Genomic DNA, 19015 nt, shown 5'->3' on the forward strand with positions numbered 1-19015 from the left:
ACAATCCAGCAGTGCTGAGATTAGGGAGGCTGTAAAGCTGGGTTGTTTGTTAACCCTTATTATTATTATCTGCCACTTTTATCAAAAAAAGGCTTACAGGTACCAGACTGAAGTGGAATAGAGCTTAAAGCACATCACAATACCAGATACAGGAAGTGTTCATCATCCTGGCTGAAATCAACACTTCTACCCTCTCACTAATCGGTGTTCCTAAAGGTCTCAATCTGATGGCGGCTCTCTGAGGCTTGTCTGTGAAGGTGTCCTGTCCTGTTTCTGCCCACTACTGTCCTTCTGTAAGGTAAGCCCTGGGTGGGAATGTGCAGTTCATATAGGAGCCCAAGTCCAGGCTAAGTCTGCACCTGAGTTTTTCACAGGCCGAGGGACACCTGGCCATTGAGACGAAAATAGCCTGCCTAGCTGAGGGGGGTGTTGAGACCCAGCTCTCGCTAATTTCTAACCCTGCGTAACTTACTATAGCCTCAGAAATGCCAGAAAAAAGCAAGAAGCCCAATTAAAGGCCTCAGTAAAGGAATTATGTGTCCATTTGGAACACAATCCCCAAAGTCAAAGTAAGACAGTACGCTGTCTCTGAATATTGTCTTTAGATTTGATTGCCCTGTGTGTTGAGAATGGAAGAAAGGAGTAATAACAGAGTGGACCCCTCTGTCTTAATCTACAGAAGACAACCGTATTGAGACATGAAAAAGTCTTTAACTATGGTCGTGATGAAAGAGTGTCTGGTAGAATTGGACAGAAGAATTAAGAAAGAAGTATAGTTTAAACCAGTAGTTAAGACACAGAAAGACTGCAAACAAGAGGGTACACAGTATTTGACTCTTTGTTCTCTTCTGGTTGCTTGTAACTTACTGATTACGACTGAAGAGATTCAGTTCCTTTAAATCTTGTAAAGACATTATAAACTACAAATAATACATTAGTTAATAACCTTTACATGTGAGGCTTTTATTTGTTATTGGGATCCCGTCATCTCATTGGAGTGCATATTTTTGATCAAGATGGTGCACTATAACATTAGAGGAAGATAATGCCTCCATTTAAATTAGTTAAACACAACCGTATAGGCACCATTAACTAGTTCTAGAGCCTGAATGTAGTAAAGCACAGTGGAAGCAGTGGAATTGTGGTAGAAGTGTTACATGCAGAGGAAAACCACAGTAAAGAGCACAAGTTATAAGGGAAAACCTTTCAGAAGGGAAAACACAAGGTGTTGGGCCCCTATCTCTGCCACAGAGATGTCAACCTGCTCCAGGGGTGTTAATTAACAAAGGGGAAGGGACGCACTAATGAGTTTTTCTTTCCTCCAGTGCTTCAAGCCGATTGCCTCCTCAAGCTCCCTTTCGTTCCCCTGTTCTATATATAGGGTTGTGATGCATCTGCAAGAAAGTGCCCATCTCCTGATCAGCCAGCACTGTACATCAGCACTCCGTGCTGTGCAGACCCCCCGAAGACCTGGATAGCACGCACCCTGTGATGTAGAGGGAGAGCCGCACTGGGCTCAAGGAATCAAGCACTTCCGGACTTACTGCTCACTTCAAGGAAAACTTTTGCCCCTTCTTTCACACAAGGATTCCTTAATCTAGGTAAGTCTGCTGCACAGACTCACTGATCACTAGTTGCTTGAGCTGTCTTGGAAGCTGTTGCGATGAAGACAGAGTGCAGCAGCTGAAGACACCAAGGGAGAGTTTGCACCCCTCAAGCTTCAGCTCTGCATTAGCGTGTTAAAGCCACCCTTTTTCTGTTATTTCATATTGGTTTGTGCCCAGGGGCTTGTTTATGAAAGGTGACTGCAGGTACGTGTTTTTTCGCTTTAAGGACTCATCTCACTGCATGGACTGTGCAGGGAATTTGCTGACCTCCCCACTCTGCTCCCTGCTCCAGATTTATATAGCTTGTTAAGCCAGGAATACCCATCTGGGGTAACCTGAGCCCCGGAGAGCTGGCCTGCCTTCATTCTGCGTAAGGCTTTCACTTTTCATCGACAGAACTTTGTGGGACATTTCAGCAAATCCTCAACACCGCGTGTCTGTGTGTGAACGTGTGTGTCTGTGTGTGCATGTGTGTGCCTGCGTGTGCGTGCCCATTGTGTCATGTGTGTGTCAGTCCACTGCCGGCATCAATATCGCTAAAAGGTTGTGCTTTGATGGGAAAGTATAAAAATAGCCCTGAAAGATAGAATTACCTTCAAGTCAATGCAATACAATACTTAAGATGCCATTGGAGAATCTGCAAAAGCCCAGATCTGTTTAACAGATTATACTGCCAAGCTCTTTGAATTCCCTTCAAACCTTAGCATATGAGGGCAGTAGGAGAGGCTGGGGCACTTTGAGATCATGCTGTGAAGGTGTGCCAAGGTGATTTTGTCTTCTAGCCTGAAACAAAACAACACGATAATCTAAAGTCTAAATGTCAAAGCCAATATCTGCAACACGTACAACACCAGAAGCAAATCCACTCGAATGGACCTGAACAGCAGCATACACCTAACAGATAACACTGTCATTGAATTACCAGGTTATTTTTTTTCTTTCCCTTCTTCATTTTAAATCAGGAAAACACAACAGGCAGCTCCATTCCAAGACTAAGGGGCTGTATGCTTTTAAAAGAGCTAGCACCCCATTGAAGATTAAAGGAATTTGTAATAGAAACTGCTCATAAAATCTAATCATGGCTTAAAATATTTTAGAAATTGGGAGATGAGAGAATAGTCTTCTTTGAGTTTTTGTTGTCAAGTCTTGCTTGTAAATCAGTACCTTTGTCAATTCAGATATTTGCACGCTGGACGTGAGCACTCTGGGTGCAGTAGGCCACAGCTCAGGCTGATCACAGGCTACAAGCGAGTGAGCTGGTGCTGTCAGAATAGTGGAGCGCAGTGTCAAAGTCCAGCCACAAGGGGGCGGCTCTTTGTTTGTATGGTGGGTGATGTTCTGACAGCAGGCTCCAGGGAATATTGAAAAAGTGACCATGAGGTAAAAATAACTGTCTAAAAGTGTTGTTTCACTTGTACCACCGACTGTGCTTTGAAATGTAGGATTATGAGCAAGCAGCTCTGTTCTTTGACAGGTCTTTCTGCAGGTTCACAGACATCATTAAAATACTTTTTTAGTGGGATTTTAATGAGAGTGAAATAAGTGATTAATAGATAAATCCACATACATTGTTTTGATACATTATGAGCAGCAGCAACACAAGAGAAGACCAAGAGAGTTCCGAACCAGTACAATATATGGGCAGTAATTTGCTTGCATAAATATGTGTTGAGAAAATGTGTAATAAAACACAATCCATTGCTCAAGCCCACCTCTGCTTCCTCAGCCTACAGCCATGCCTCTGTCAGGGACCCCCGCCCCAAACAAGAGGAAAAAGTCCTCCAGGATCATTACTGAGATCACCCAGGAAGGTAAGGCACCTCGTGCAAGCTTGCTCTGTTCCAGCTCCACCATCGCCCCGTGGCCTGATCGCAGGCCTTGCCCTGGAATCAAAGAAGACATCGAAATCGAGGTGTGTAAGGGAAGACAAGAAACGGCTACGCTTGAAACAATTTAGCAGAAGAAGTCATTTATTGTCGTTAGCAGCTGTATCACCCTGCAACTCACAACTGGCAGCCCACTAAAGCTCAGCAGTTGTGAGCCTGGTCAGTACCTGGATGGGAGACCTCCTCGGAAAAACTATGTAAGTGCTAGCAAGTGTTAGGGGGGCCAGCAGGGGGCGCTCACCCTGCGGTCCATGTGAGTCCTAATGCCCCAGTATAGTGTCAGGAACACTATACTGTAAAAAGGTGACGTGCTTTGGATGAGATGTAAAAGCAAGGTCCTGACTCTCTGTGGTCATTAAAAATCCCAGGGTGTCTCTTGAAAAGAGTAGGGGTGTAACCCTGATGTCCTGGCCAAATTTCCTAATGGCCCTTACCAATCATGGCCTCCTATGAATTGGCTTCATCACTCTGCTCTCCTCCCCACTAATAGCTGATATGTGGTGAGTGTACTGGGTGCACTACAGCTGCTGTCACATCATCCAGGTGGATGCTGCACATTGGTGGTGGTGGAGGGGAGTCCCCGTTACCTGTAAAGCACTTTGAGTGGAGTGTCCAGAAAAGCGCCATATGAGTGTAAGCAATTATTAATGTCTTCTGTCACTTGGAGTGTTGTGCTTTCCAGGGGCTGAGACAGGAGACCCAGCCTTTTCTATGCAAGCCTTTTTTATCCAGTCACAGCAAACCAGAAAAGATAAAACTTATCTTGCATTAACACTAAATGTTTTTTTTTAATAAAACAATTTGTTTACACCAAGCAATATCATATTTACTAGGCTTAACAGTTTTGCAGTTTACTTGCCAAAAGTCTGCAGACATATTGGATAAACAGTAACTGCTTTTTAATGGGCTCCCTCAAGTCATTTCTTTCTGAATTTTGATTTACATTATGAAAAGTGTTAATCTAGCTGTTTCAATCCTTTTAATTCACCACTGTGTCAAGCCCCACACCACTGGGAGCAAGTACTTCACACACGCAAAACTGAGTTGTTTCTTAAAATTCCTCTTTCTTAAGCAGAACAGAGTGTTTGTGATGATTGATGGGTACTTGCGTTGAAACTGGAACTGATATTGAGCAGAAATCCAAGGTGGTGAATGTTTGTGTCGTTTTAAGGGCAGTTAACCAGTTTTCAGTGCACCAGTTATGATATTAACTTTGAAAGGTAAATGATATATGGAATAAGGTTCAGAAACCAGAGGAGGCAGAATAGTGTTTGCTAGATAGAGGAATAGATGCCTGGTCTTAAGACACAGTGCGACACAATATAAGCCCGGCTGCAAAGGTAAATATGTGGGAGAAACATTCAGCAGAAATCCTAATTCTAAAGAGACACTGAGGAGAACCCTATCATTATAGCACAAACTCTAACCTAACCCCTGTAGTGCACACAAGTGGCTGTCTTGCTTATTTTTGGTTTCTGGTTCTCATACATTCTTACCATGCCTTGTTACCATTCCATACGTCGGGTCAAATCACCAGGACTCTAATGGGTCCCATCTGGCTCACAGCTTAGCGAGACACAGACCAGACCCCTAATGTGCCATACTGTACACCCCAGGATTGCCCACAGCAAAGGCATGTTTAGAATTACACTGCAACCATCTAATAGTACAGGCAGAACAGGTATACACAACACACAAGTACAGGAACAGCAATTGGCAAGAACAGGAAACAGTCTGGACTCTCATCATGCCCCTTCAGGCCCCTCTCCAGTTCCTAAGGCGCAAGGTCTTAAATAGCTTAGCTCAGATGTTAAGGATACGGAAACAGGTTAAAATAAGCAAATTTACCAAATAGCTTTAGAAACAAATACTGGTGCTTTATACAATATTTTCATGAGCAGCAAAAATGTAAACAGAGAATGGAACCAAGCCTCCCTATAACATCTCCAAAACAACAGCACAGTTATCTCCAAAATAACTGTGAACTGACACAGAAATCTGTAGTTTTTTTCTCATTTGTAAATGGTCACAGGGGACCCTATATCTCCTGGTATCTGCATTAGCACTGAAATACAGAGGAAATTGCTGAGATGGGTGTCTCACATTTTGCAGTCCTTATTAAGTGCTTCCTACATCTTGTTAGTGCAACTAGCTTGAAGATAGAATAATAATAGTCTATAAGATTTTAATTATAATGAGTTTTGTTCATATAGTACCGACCGTGATGCATTGTATAGAGGCACTTTGCTGCAAAACAAAAGCAAAAGCATTAGAATGAATAAATGTTTATATACCATAAACTAGCCAGAATTAATTGTGTTTTTCAAGACAGGATTAGAAAGCTCTGATTGACCCAAAAGATCTGATATGATAGCTGGGAGCTCATTCCACAGTCTTGGAGCAACAGCATGGAGAATATGGTCTCCCAGAATGTCGCATGGTTTAAATCCACACTTAAGTGATCGAAGAAAACAGAGTCCGGAGCACAAATGAGGGAGTATGAGCAATAAGCTTTAATGATGCTTAGTACTTAGATAAGGAAAATGAAAACTTCCATTTATAGACAAGCATACTATTTTTATATATTGGCTAAATAGTTAGGTAGGTCCCTTTTTAGGCCTTAAAGGCCCATGGGGAATGGGCGGCAAGGGGCCACCATTTTTCTTTGACAATCCAACACTGGAGGTGGAGGTGATATGGTCAGCATCACGCTCCGGCTGGCCTATTACCCCAAGAAGGATTGACTCCTGGTACTCATTTGAAAAGCAGGCTGAGTGGACCTGGAACCCATCAAGAAGGAATTAGAGCAAACTACCTCACTTGCCACTACTTTGATTGAACCTGGGACCTTCTGGTCAGGAGCTTGACCTGACACCCTTGTCATCTAAGCTATCACATTACCTAAAGAGAGGTCAAGGAAGATTTAATGCAAGGAAAATTTAAGACTGAACAAAGTCATTACACAGAGGCCCACTCAGTGTCATTTTATTCTAGACTCAGTAGAAGAAACTTTCTAAGATCTAAAGCACAGTATAATGGAGTCATACTGGGGTGTGAGCAGTGCTCTGCTATATTAAAATGTCCAGCATTCACACTGTGATGATAGTAGTGTTTTTGTTGTGATACAACACCACACACAAAATAGAACAGACACCACGATTAGGTAGCTTGGCCTTGTGTAACTAGAAAGTTCTGATACTCTTGCGAAGGTTAACTCCTTATATCATAGGCTTATGGACAGGACTGTGCTTTGAGCACATTGCAAATGTCTTCTGATCATTTGCCATGACCGAAGTCAAGGCATGAATGCATAATAAGACAAACCCACCAATGCCGGGAGTTTGTCAATCAATTACATTTTGCAGATTTTCACTGCAGTTTTAGGTATCACAAGTAGAAGACTACTACTAAATCATCCTGTAAAAGGTGATTTAAGTATTCATTACTGAATGTGTGGCAGTAGATTATAAGGAAATTGATCTACAATTTATCTGCCTTGGTGATCCACAGTATCAGTTAATTTTCTATCAGATATTTCCTTGCAGATAAAATGTTCCTGAGAAAAATGTGCTGAGAGAAAACAGAAATTTCCCTTACAAATAATAAAATTCTCCAGAATTCTGTAGACTTTATGAAGGAAACATGCCATATGCTGTGTCACCAAAGATCTTCTATAAAGCTAGCCCATAGTACTAGGTCCATACGTGTGTTATTGAATTACATACAGAATTCTCTCTGGAAATACTAAAATACCACATTATTTTTAATTCTGTACTTAAATGTCTGCTGTCTGTTGGTTTTAGGCAAAGATCAGACTGAACATGAAGGAATTTCTCATTATTCCCAAACGTTTCAGTAAGCCGACACATTTCAATGAGATGCTGTTATTAAAACTCTTAACAGTCTATTATCCTTTCAGTACACCCAAGGTCTTTTTGCTTGTATAAGCATGAAAATGTGGACTTCTTCTTTAAAGGAGACATCCAGACACTCATTACAGTCACAAAAGGATATTTATAGCTTAGTTATTATATGTGCTGGAGACATCGTCATGTTTTCACAGCCTGTGACAAAAGACAGTATATCTGTGAGCACAAATGAGTTCTGGGTCACTTACCTATAAGTTCTTGTAAGAAGAAAGCTTTTCTTATTATTTTCAGCCATGGGTCATGTTTTCTGATACATCTTCAGACTCTTTGCCCAAATGCACTATGGCCTGTACTCATATTGGGGATCCCATTGTGTCCCTCCAAGATGGTAGGTGGTTCCCACAACGCTGTTAGGGATTTGGTAATGAGACTTATTTTACCCAGAAATAAGACTACTAGGAAGCTCTGGGTTGCTGTGACCCTTACAAAGAACAAGCAGCTTTCTGATAATGAATGGATGACACTTCTGAAGCCAATCAGATTGTTGTGTTCACAGTTCTGACATTTGGCTCCAATAGTCGCCTTCACACATCTCAAAGCTGTGCTCATTGGCAGACACAAGCTAGTGTTGTGTGAAAACAGAAGGACATTAGTACGATGAGACAGTGCCAGTACATACTGAGAGCTGGGCTGTGTTTCACTATGTAATTAATGTATAGATGTCTCTTTCAGAGCATGTGTTGGGAACTGTCCGTCAGAGATCATTGGGAATCTCACAAGGCGCTTTACTGACTGACTGAGCTCTACCAGGGCTGTGTGGGCTGCTTGTTGGCTGGATGTGGCTCTGCGGCAGTTATCCCTATTACGTGCCAGGCTACTGTGAGTTGGCAATGTCCTCCCTCTGATGCCTTAACCCTGCTGTTGCCATTGTGAAACTCCCTCCGTAAAAGAACAAGCTCCTGGCCCGTCAAGGGCCCGACAAGGCACCTACGGAGAAGTCCTGTAGGCTGTTTCCATTTCGTCTGTGCTGATAGGAGGGCTGTTGTTTAGCCAGGCTGATTGAGAACCATCAGTTTCTCATTGGCAGGGCATGACAGAAAATACAGAAAAAAATGCTAAAGATTGAATCATTAAGTTCAACCAATATTTTCAGCATACCTCCGTGCAGCTCAGATGGTCCTTTGGCAGCCCTTAATCAGGGGCACGTACAGTAATTATCTAGATATAGTCTGCCTGAAGTTTCCTGATTGACAGACACATCAATGTAATACTTTGTTCTCGATACAATGATCAGTCAGCCAATCAGGCACCTGGGGCTGACGGCTCTGGCTATTTAAGGCTGAGTCAGCAGCCTCACTAGTTCATGTCTGGGCTCCATCTGAGAAATAGCAATAAAAGTCCTTTGTTCATCCTGGTTCAACTTTTAGTTGCTTGTCCTTAATATACACCCCTGTGCTTCATTTTGTTGTGCAGGCTCTCTCAAAGGGTTCCCTTACAAACACAAGGACAGTATTCGACAGACTTCCCATCCAATGTCTTGACCAAGAAATGGTATGCCCTGAGAGACAATAGGGGCGATCAGACAGGTTTCAATTCTGAACTGAGCCAGGCTTTGTAAGGACAGAGATCTGCTCAGGCAAGAATAATGGAGCTTTTCATTGCATCCTGAGATATTTTTGTGAAATTTGTTTGTCTTTGTTAAAAAGGTGTTGGAGAAATTAATGTTTAATGTGGGAGACATTCATACAGCCTCTATATATCTTTATATTTTACATTGTATTTCATGATACATCACCTCAAGGTACTTTGCAGTGAAATGAAAGAGGCAAGTATACACACTAAATATTAACACAGTAGTTTAAACAGAATGAAGCTGGAGTTTTAAGATGGGATTTGAATGTGCTGACTGATTTGCCAGATACAATATGATCTGGGAGATCACCTCTATCTTCAATTGTGAGAATGTGGGCACTTAGCTTTTTAAAGTGTGCATGAAGCAGAGGTCATAGCTGCTTCATGCACACCAGATCCACCAGAGGTAGTGGAAACCACTTACTTCTCTCACATCATTAAAAATCACCATAACAACCCCAGACATCTTTTCTCCACCATCAACAGCTTGCTAAAGCCAAACTGCCCCACCACATTGCCTGCCTCATCACAACTTGGCAACACATTCTTAGATTTTTTTAGCTCCAAGATCGACAATATCCGGCATCACATTCTCTCCACTACGCATATCATTCCGATACCTCCTCCCTCCTTATGCAACTTTTCTGGTTCCCTTCTCTCCAGCTTCTCTCTTTTTGACTCAGCATCCCTCAATAAACTAGTTACACACATGAAACCCACATCTATTTTAGATCCCATTCCCACCACTTTATTTCAGTCCTGTTTCTCTTCTCTCTGTCCCATTGTCCTCAATATTATAAATGAATCATTGAGCACTGGCATTGTACTAACAGTCCTCAAAACTGCTGCCATTACCCCCGTGCCACAACAGCCTAACATGGCTCTCGACAATCTTAACAATTTTGTGCACCATCTCCAACTTACTCTTTCTTGCAAAAATTCTAGAACGTGCTGTCACATTTCAGTTACATACTGTAACTACCTCATGACAAATAATGTTTTCAAACCCCTCCAATCTGGCTTCCATCAACTTCACAGCACAGAAACTGCCCTGATCAAATTCACTAACGATCTTCTAATAGCTTCTGATTCTGGTTCTCTTTCTATACACATCCTTCTTGATCTCAGTGCTGCTTTTGACACTGTTGACCATGACATCTTACTTTCTCGTCTTGAGACTGTGTTTGGAGTTTCTGACACTGCTCTCAAATGGTTCACGTCTTACCTCACTGATTGCTGTCACTTTGTCTCTCTTAATGGGTATAGGTCTGAAATTGGTCTTGTTAAGTCTGGTGTTCCTCAGGGCTCAATACTAGGGCCCCTTGCTCTTCAGCATTTACTTCAGCTTTTAAGATCACATGGCCTCAGCTATCATTTCTACGCTGATGATACTCAAATATACACCCATACGAAACCTGACACTGATGTGGCTGTCTCTATTCTAATTGCATCTCTGCCATAAAAACTCAGAAGACTCAAAATTTCCTTCATCTTAACTGTGACAAGACTGAATTCATGCTTATTGGCACCCCCCATCAACTTTGTAAAGCCAATCACGTAACCCTATCTGTAGATCGTTCTGTACTTGAGCTTCAGTCTAAATTGAAAAACCTTGGGGTGATATTCGATTCTGGCTTAACATTTGACCCACATGTGCAGAATATTGTCAAAACATCTTTGATCAAGCTGATCAACTTGTGTTCTCTCAAATTGACTACTGTAATGCTCTACTCGCTGGGGTATCTAAATCTACTTTGAACAAACTGCAGTATGTCCAAAATTCAGCAGCCAGAATCCTGACCAGGTCTAGTGCAAGTGATCACATTATTCCTATCCTGGAGTCCTTGCACTGGCTTCCTGTCAAATTCCGTGTGGACTTTAAAAGTACCTTTCTGAACTATTATCGCCCTACTTCCCACCTCGCAACCTTCACTCCTCTAATTCTGGTCTCCTAACTGTCCCCCAAGCCCGTCTACATTGTATGGGTGACCAGGCCCCCAAGCTCTAGAACTCTCTGCCCAAGGATCAGAGAGTCACCTTCTCTAAACTCCTTAAAATCCAGACTCAAAACCTTCTTCTTTAGAAAAGCCTTTACTTAACTGGTTCCATTCTTCACCCCTCTGCTTTTCTTAGTACCACCATCCACGGTCTCCTCTGTATAATGTAATTGTGTTTTATCATTTATTCTTTTTATTTATTATTGTTGACATTCTGTAAAGCGCTTTGAGAAGCCACCTTTAAAGGCGCTATATAAAATAAAGTTTTTTATTATTATTATTATTATTATTATTATTATTATTATTATTATTATAGCTCTGGACTGAACACTATTTTACTTCCGTTGACTTTTAGTTATTTTTTCTTGTGTCTAGCCAAAGTGCATCAAACTATTTTTCTCAGAGTACCTACTTTTTACTGCACTAGACTAGGATGCAATCACAATGATTTCCAACCATCTGTCTCTCAGCCATCTGAAACTGTGCTGTGTAGTTTAGAGATCAAGCAGACAGAACAAAGTGTAGGCATTAGTTCCAGTGAGATCTGCTGTGGCTGTGTTCCATCATTCTCTCAATAAAAAGCTTCGACACGGAGGTCTGAATGTTACTGTACTTGTGATGTTAGACCAGTCAAGGGTTGCCATTAGACTAGGGAAAAGGATAGTATCTCTGCTATATGCTGATAGTATTCTTGTCTGCGGGTTGAAAAGGAAAAACAAGGTTAGTTTTCCCTTACAGTTAAGGTTAGAGGCACTGTGCTGCTGTCCCATCTGCTAACACAAGGTTCCTTGTGTAACAGGGGACTCCAATGATGCACAAGCAGGTTAAGGAACAAGGATGGGTTTTACACAAAGGGTGTCCAGCCTCATGGTTCATTGCAGTTTACAGTATCTGTTTTGTCACAGGTTACAGCAAATAGGATGCAGGTGTTCTGGTATAGGGGATTCAGGTGTATAGGACCTCCACAGCATGCTGCCAGGTTTAAGGAAACCTGCCACAAACAAATGCAATCGCTCAGCTTAGTTTACTAGTTTAGTGCTATCAATGAACAAGAAGTCTTTGTAGATCATCACACAGATTCACAGGTTAAGGCCTCTCCATGGGAGTGAAGTGTTTCTCCTTTTTCAGTTATCCCTGAACTGTCAGCTGGTGCCGGGGTGAAGCACTGACTGCCCTGGAGCTTGTGAGGGGCGTGTCATTGCCTCAGTGAGCTCACCTGTTCCACAAAGTGGGCATGGTCTGAGAGAGATGAGGTCATGCTATGCAAACAAGACTATCAGGAACTATCTGATCCATACACACTCACCATAGAGATAGCACATCTGATAAGTGAGAAACCGGAAAGACTGATAGAAGTTCTAAATATGTTCAACCATAATTTGTCTATAATCTTCTCGGCTATCATGACCTACAGTGTGACCATCTGGTGTGAAATGGGCACACTTACATACTTTCACAATATGTGAAAATTTTAGATCTACGTTGACAGTCCTGTATGATTTATATTGAAAACATTTTTAAATCTATGGATACATATTTTAAAGATGCAGTGGATTAATGTCCAAATGTTTTGCAGCTCTTTAATATGTGACATTTAAAAATATTCTATATATGAAGGGGCTCAACTCCCTGTAAAACGTTTTCTTTCTAGTTTCAGAGCGGAATTAACTGAATAATTTATACATATATGTCAAAACAGTTGTGCTTGAAATCTAGACAAATATAAAAAAATGTTTTTTAAATATTTCTTTTTGTAATAATTAATGCGGATTTCAGGTCATTTTTACTCGCACTGCCATGTGTCAGTGTGAGTCTAAAATTATTCATCCTCTGTCCAGCGAGACAATCAGCACAGAGGCTGTTGTCAGCCCTGAGAACAACCTTTGGTCTTTTCATGAGAAGTTTTTATTCAATCAGTTATGATGAACCAGCACTGTACAGAAGCGGACAAGGTATGGGCTGCAAGTCTATGTTTCTCAATGAAAATACAAAACAACTATTTTTAACATTAAGATATTACGGATAAAAATATATTTTCTATTTCTTTTGTCAATGTCCAGTGTGGAACAAGTGCATCACTGAGTTTCCTCACTGTTAGTCCTGCAGCTCTGCTTCTTGGATGATCTGGTCTTTGGGGACAGTGATCCCCCAGTACTGAAAGCTGAGGAGCATTTCACTGGGGGGTTCCAGGTCATCCCAATTTCTTGTGTTGTGTCCCCCTGAGTGAGTCACCGACCTTCCTTCAGGCGAGTGTGGTCTTTGTAACGATAGACCCTGGTTCATCCCTCAGTCTCTGCTGGTGTCTTCTGATGGAAGTGTCCGATGGATTTTCTTGTCTTTTCCACATTGTCTTAAAGTTTCTTTTTGTCATATATGAGCCCCAGTGCCCCAGTCCTCCTTCTCTCCCCGGTGGTCTGTTTGGTGGTCAGTTTGATCGGGCAGGACACTGACCATGTGCATGCTGTTTTTGCCCCACAGTCCTGGAGCAGACGGAGCCCGAGGCATCCAAGCTCAACCTGGGGAAGAAGATCAGCACCCCCAAAGACATCATGCTGGAGGAGCTGTCCCTGCTCAGCAACAAGGGCTCCAAGATGTTCAAGATGAGACAGCAGCGGGTGGAGAAGTTCATCTACGAAAACAACCCAGACATCTTCACTGCCGACTCTATGGTGAGGAATCTGGGGAGGGCTGGGCTGCACAATCCCAGGAGCTCAGTGATGATGTTTATTAGTCAGGTCCTGTGCAGGTGCATGAAGCCCTTTAGAAAGATGACAGAAACATTAGTCTGAACACACTCCAGCAGGCAGCAATGGGGAGTTCTGGACTCTGGCAGATGTGTTGGGTGCCAAGCAGGAGATTGAAAGTGTCCAGGATGTGTTTGGGGCTCTGGGGTGACGTGTGTCCAGCAGGAGTGTCCAGCTCCTGCCTCCAGGGCTCTGGAGTGACGTGTGCCCAGGGGGAGTGTCGGGGTGTGATGTGTGTGCTTTCTTGTTCAGGACAACTTCCAGAACCTGGTGCCCTCACTGGGGGGTGAAATACAGTCGGGCCGCAACATGATGGACGTGGGCGGTTATCTGGTCAGCGGGAAGATAGTGGGCCAGACTGTTGGAGGCAAGCTGCAGCATCCTCCCGTTCCCCCTCCCAAACCAGGAGAGCACGGGAAGGGGGCTGGAGTGGGTGGAGCCGGAGGGGCAGGAGGGGCAGGTGGAAGTGGCACTGGGACGGCGGGCACTGTGCAGATCTCAGAGGAGCACGGTAGGCACCCTTCTCTTACAGAGAGCGAGAGAGGCTGTCCTCTTCCTCAGATCCTCCATACCAGGAGTCCCGCCAGTACAGACTGGCTTTTCTGCAGTCTCCTGGAACAGAGATAGACGTCTCGCCTGTCTTTTGACATGAGCAGAGGAGAGCAGCTGGGCCGCTGCTGATCTGACCCTCTAACAGTGTCCCAGCTGCCTCTTGTCTGAGACAAGAAACATCATCTTCTCACTCCCTGCTGAATAAGGAAGAAGCAGATTACAATCATCCATCTATTCATTTTCTAACCGCTTTTTCCAATTCAGGGTCACGGGCAGATCACAATCATAAAAATCATATTTAATTTTCACAAAATTCTCCCTTAAAAATGCTCTATTTACATGCAGACATATTCCGATCAATATAAACTACAGGGGCTTTGTTTCCTCAGTTATTTGTGTAAGTGACAGGCTGATGTGTCAGTAAATAAACATTTATGCACTTCAAGCATCAAAACAAGTGAGGGATCCAATTAGTGGTTTGCATTAAAAGGTCCCTTCTGGATTACACAGGGGAAGCATGCTACAGAATGCTACAGAAGCAGATGATACAGTACTAGAGCTGTCACACATTGTTGATCTATAGGGATGTGTGACAATGTATTGCTTGCACTTTACTCCGTGGGATGTTAGGATGAATTTCATCCCATTCAGATATTTACTGTCTAAATATCCACTGTAGAATTAATACCCCAGCTGGGAACCGCAATCAGAATTTCAACAGGAGTGCTCTGTGTACCACAGAAGGGGATTCAGATGTACAATATCCCTTGGTGTGCTGTGGCAAATGGTGCCAACACCAACACCTGGCTCTCAGCTCTTCAGGATCCATGGGAATCCATCCATTCATTTACTAACCGCTTCATCCAATTCAGGGGAGTTGGAGCCTATCCCGTTAAGGAAGGCGCAAGGTGGAGTGCACCCAGGATGGGATCCCAGTCGATCACAGGGCACACACAGACACAGAGACACCTTGGAGTTTCAAGTTGGGGAATATGGGATTCTGGGAAAAGGGACATTGAACTCGTAGTTTCCCCGTGCACGGCTTGATTCGACAGTTACATGGAAAGTAGTGAGGTTTTCTCATAAAGACCTGGAACAGGTGCAAGACTGAAATGCTTCTAAAGCAGAAGAGCTTGTGAGAACTGCTGAGCTTAGAGAAAGCCAGGGGGCAGGCAGTGTCAGGTGGATTTTCACATCTCTCTGCTCCTGAGCGAACTTCTGAAAGCTACCGTAACACCTGGGACAGTGGAATCCATAGACATTAAAGTACTGCAGAAAAATACTGTACAAGCATCCAATTAAAATCGTTCAGGATGATTCCTGTGACTTTTTTCTGAAGCAGGACACTGGTAGGTTAATTACTTTCTAGAAACCTGGCCCTGGTGTGAGTGTACAGTGTGTCACATGGACTGGCGTCTCATCCAGAATGTATTGTGCCTTGTGCCTGTTACTTGCTGGGATAGCCTATTGCGTGCTGGCTCGCATGACATTGAATTGGAAGAAAAGGTTAGAAAATGGATGGATGGACAGGTAATGACAGGACCCATAATCTTTTAGATTTATGGTGAAAAAAACGCATGAAATTAAGGTTTGGTCACACTTTCTGGTAAATGAGATAAGCTTGATTGGGGGTTGGTAACGGGTCTTGCATGTGTCAGCGGTGTCTGAGAGAGTGCCTCCTCTCTCACCCTTTCGCCATCTCTCTCAGGTGTGTCCAGACTGGGCGGGGCTGGGCAGGGACAGTCGAAAGGCAAGAGGTCAGTGACGGTTGTGAAGACATACATATCGCCATGGGAACGGGCTATGAAAGGCAATGAGGAGCTGACAGCGACGATGAAGCTCAGCATGCCAGGCCCCGTCACCCATCAAGATTTGCCAGAGTACAAGTGCTTTAACAGGTACACACTGCCGTCCCCCTCAGGACAAACGCTGAACAGCAGTGTAGCAGATTCCTCATGCGTTGCTCCAGGATTCACCTGGAACAGCTAATTATCATACCGTTTAGCTTTTGGGACCTCTCGAGCTCCAGCACGCTTGCAGTAACGATGGTGAGAGTGACTTTACTCAAAGCTTAATCTCCTGTGAGAACAGAAGGACAGTTACAAACAAAACAAGGCCAGTCGGCCCATCCAGACTGTTTGGTAGTTAGTAGTTAATTGATCTAAGGATCTCATTCAGCTGTTTCCTAAATTAAGCCAGGGTATTATCTTCAGCAACGTGGCTGGGTAGTTTGTTCAACACTCCCACCAACCTTTGTGTAAAGCAGTGCCTCCTGTTCTGAGTTTTAAATGCACTTCCATATAGTGTCCATCCTCGCCCTCTAGTTTGTGACTCTCTGTTCATGTTGAAGAGGTACTTTGAGCTGACTAGGTCATTTTGACTTTAAGAGGACTTTGAATATTTGTATCAGGTCCTCTCATCATCTTCTCTGTTCACTGCATTCAACCCTCGCAGTGCTTGACACTCCTTTAAGCCCTAGACTGTGTCTGGTCGCTCTTTTCCAGACCGATTCCAAAGCAGTAGTTTTTTGTATGATTTGGTAAACAAGCGTTTCTGAAAAAGCTCTTACTAGTGAGTTATACAGTTTTCATACCATTCCTTGACTTAAATTTTAAGCTTTCAACTATACATCATACATAAAAATGACACTTTATCTTTCTGGGGCTGCCGGATTGTGTTTCTGGGGGGCGCCTGTGTCACCTGTAACCCCTCTCTGTGATGCCCCAGGACTGCCATGCCCTTTGGGGGGTACGAGAAGGCCTCCAAGCTGATGACGTTCCAGCTGCCTGAGATTGACACGACCCCCGAAGAGGCCGAGGCAGCGATGTACCAACACGACATTGCCGCGCGCCCCTCCTTCAACCGTACGCCCATTGGCTGGGTGTGCAGCGGTGAGCCCAGCCACGTCACTCTGGAGCTGGACACCATGCCCTTCGATGGGGAGACCGATGACCTCTGAACCCGCTCCCCTCTGCTTCCGGACACACCCAATGCCATGACCACCCACGCCACCACTCCCACAGACGCACACACACGCTCATGCAAACACACACTCACACAAACACACACTGATGCTCAAGTGTTTGTCTATCTGTCTCTTTGGGGACTTTCAATGAATCCCTTTCAAAGTTTAATTACTATTTTCTTCTCTGCCAAACAATAATGCAATATGGGGTGGCTTACATAGTTTCAGCACTTTCAGATTTAAAAGAAGTCACTAGGCTTATAAAACAACTCATTCATGATGGAAGGATATCCCCACATTGTATGTTTGTCAGGAGTAACTATTCTAGCGTACGTTTTTTCAAATTTGTCCAAATGTTGAAAAGATAAGATGTTGACACACACCTAAATAGTGATAGTTCACTCTTTATTTCAGTCAGGAACCAGTGCACAGAGCTCCAATCCATGAAAATGAGCACCTCTTCCTAAAAGCAGAGGCATGGTCTCATTGTACTTCCACACTTGTGAATTCAAATGAAAGTCTTCTGCTTGAGTGTCAGGCCCTGCATGATGCACAAGACCAAGCGACCAGATACTGCTGTGTTTGTGTCTGCTCTGCTTTGTGCTTGGTGTTGTGTCACAGCTGTATTATCTCTATGTTAATGGAAGCCGTTTTCAAATGGCACAGCTTGATGTATGGTACAAATGTTCATTGGTGTCATTTTATTCAAGGCACCCACCCAGCTCTCTAATACTCCCCAAAAACACACACACATCTAGAAATCATGATGAGCTTTGTCTAGGACTTTTTCCCTTGAGCTATCATACTGTAGAAGAGAGTAGAGCAATGAAAATGATTGAGATGACAATCCGATAAGCCTAGATATGAGAACGAGTGCGGTGTGCTTTTCTTCTGTACAGTTGCTGTTGTGTTGGTGCCGCTCTGTAGCAGTGGAGCTCTGCTGTGTTTGAGTGACACTTCGCCTCCTTCTTACCTCAGGGGTTCAGAGCACCGGACACATCTGGTTTTCTTTCTTTTAATTCCCCATTAAATGCTACAAACCTTTTCAAACGTGTCCTCTCTATCTTTGATAGGAAGGCTGCGTATACACCACCAAGCAGATGGTGTATAAAATAAGGGAACTGGAGCACTCAGAGACTTTTCGTTTCAGTGTTTCATCTGAAAGTGCACCAGCCAAACTAGCTTATTTGTGTCCATTAAACAGCTCCACATCCCTTCCCTTGGAGGTGAAGGAATTTTTTTCCATTTCCTAGCCAGTGGATTATGAAAACACACACGGAGATTTGGAAAAGGGAAAGGCCATACTGTTATGAATATTCAGTATGGAATATTTGCATTATATTTGTCAGTACTACTTACTGTATGATTTTTGACATTTCTGTTTTATATATTTTGGTTTGGCACAAATCCGTAAATGCTGCTTCATACTTTATATTTTTACATGCTTTTACATGCTTTTATCAGGATTCAGTATGTTTTCTCTACTTTTAGTATAAGGAAGCCTTTAAAAAATTCATAGATGGACTCAAACAAATGATTAACTTGGCAGCTAGTTCAACACCTCACTGAAGCACACAACCTGAGGAGTGATCCCATGTTTAGCAGATTGCTGACTGTGAAATATCCCCTTAACAAGACACACTCATTGCTCATTGTTCTCAGCCTTGCTCTTATTTGAAAGCGATGGGGGGTGATTTATTTCATTTCAGAGGCTGTAATTTAAATGTGTTGACCTTAATATATAATCCTCAGATGTATTTTTA

General features: G+C 43.2%; 1 protein-coding gene across 1 annotated transcript; it reads left to right on the forward strand.

Moving 5' to 3' along the window:
- The first annotated feature begins 1403 nt into the window (after positions 1–1403).
- Positions 1404–18302, forward strand: myoz1a (myozenin 1a). Its single transcript, XM_088636071.1, has 6 exons — positions 1404–1601; positions 3334–3418; positions 13470–13660; positions 13988–14246; positions 15996–16185; positions 17015–18302. The coding sequence occupies exons 2-6, from the start codon at positions 3343–3345 to the stop codon at positions 17244–17246; spliced, it is 948 nt and encodes a 315-aa protein (XP_088492197.1). The 5' UTR covers positions 1404–1601; positions 3334–3342; the 3' UTR covers positions 17247–18302.
- The last annotated feature ends 713 nt before the right edge of the window (positions 18303–19015 follow it).

Source organism: Lepisosteus platostomus, chromosome 6 (genome assembly GCF_059453375.1).
Source record: "Lepisosteus platostomus isolate fLepPlt1 chromosome 6, fLepPlt1.hap1, whole genome shotgun sequence".
In the NCBI taxonomy this organism is placed as follows: Eukaryota; Metazoa; Chordata; class Actinopteri; order Semionotiformes; family Lepisosteidae; genus Lepisosteus; species Lepisosteus platostomus.

Coding starts and splice junctions, on each gene's coding strand:
- myoz1a (XM_088636071.1), top strand. CDS start 3,343: ATGCCTCTGTCAGGGACCCCCGCCCCAAACAAGAGGAAAAAGTCCTCC. Junction 14,247..15,995: donor GCAGATCTCAGAGGAGCACG/GTAGGCACCCTT, acceptor CATCTCTCTCAG/GTGTGTCCAGACTGGGCGGG. Junction 16,186..17,014: donor GAGTACAAGTGCTTTAACAG/GTACACACTGCC, acceptor GTGATGCCCCAG/GACTGCCATGCCCTTTGGGG.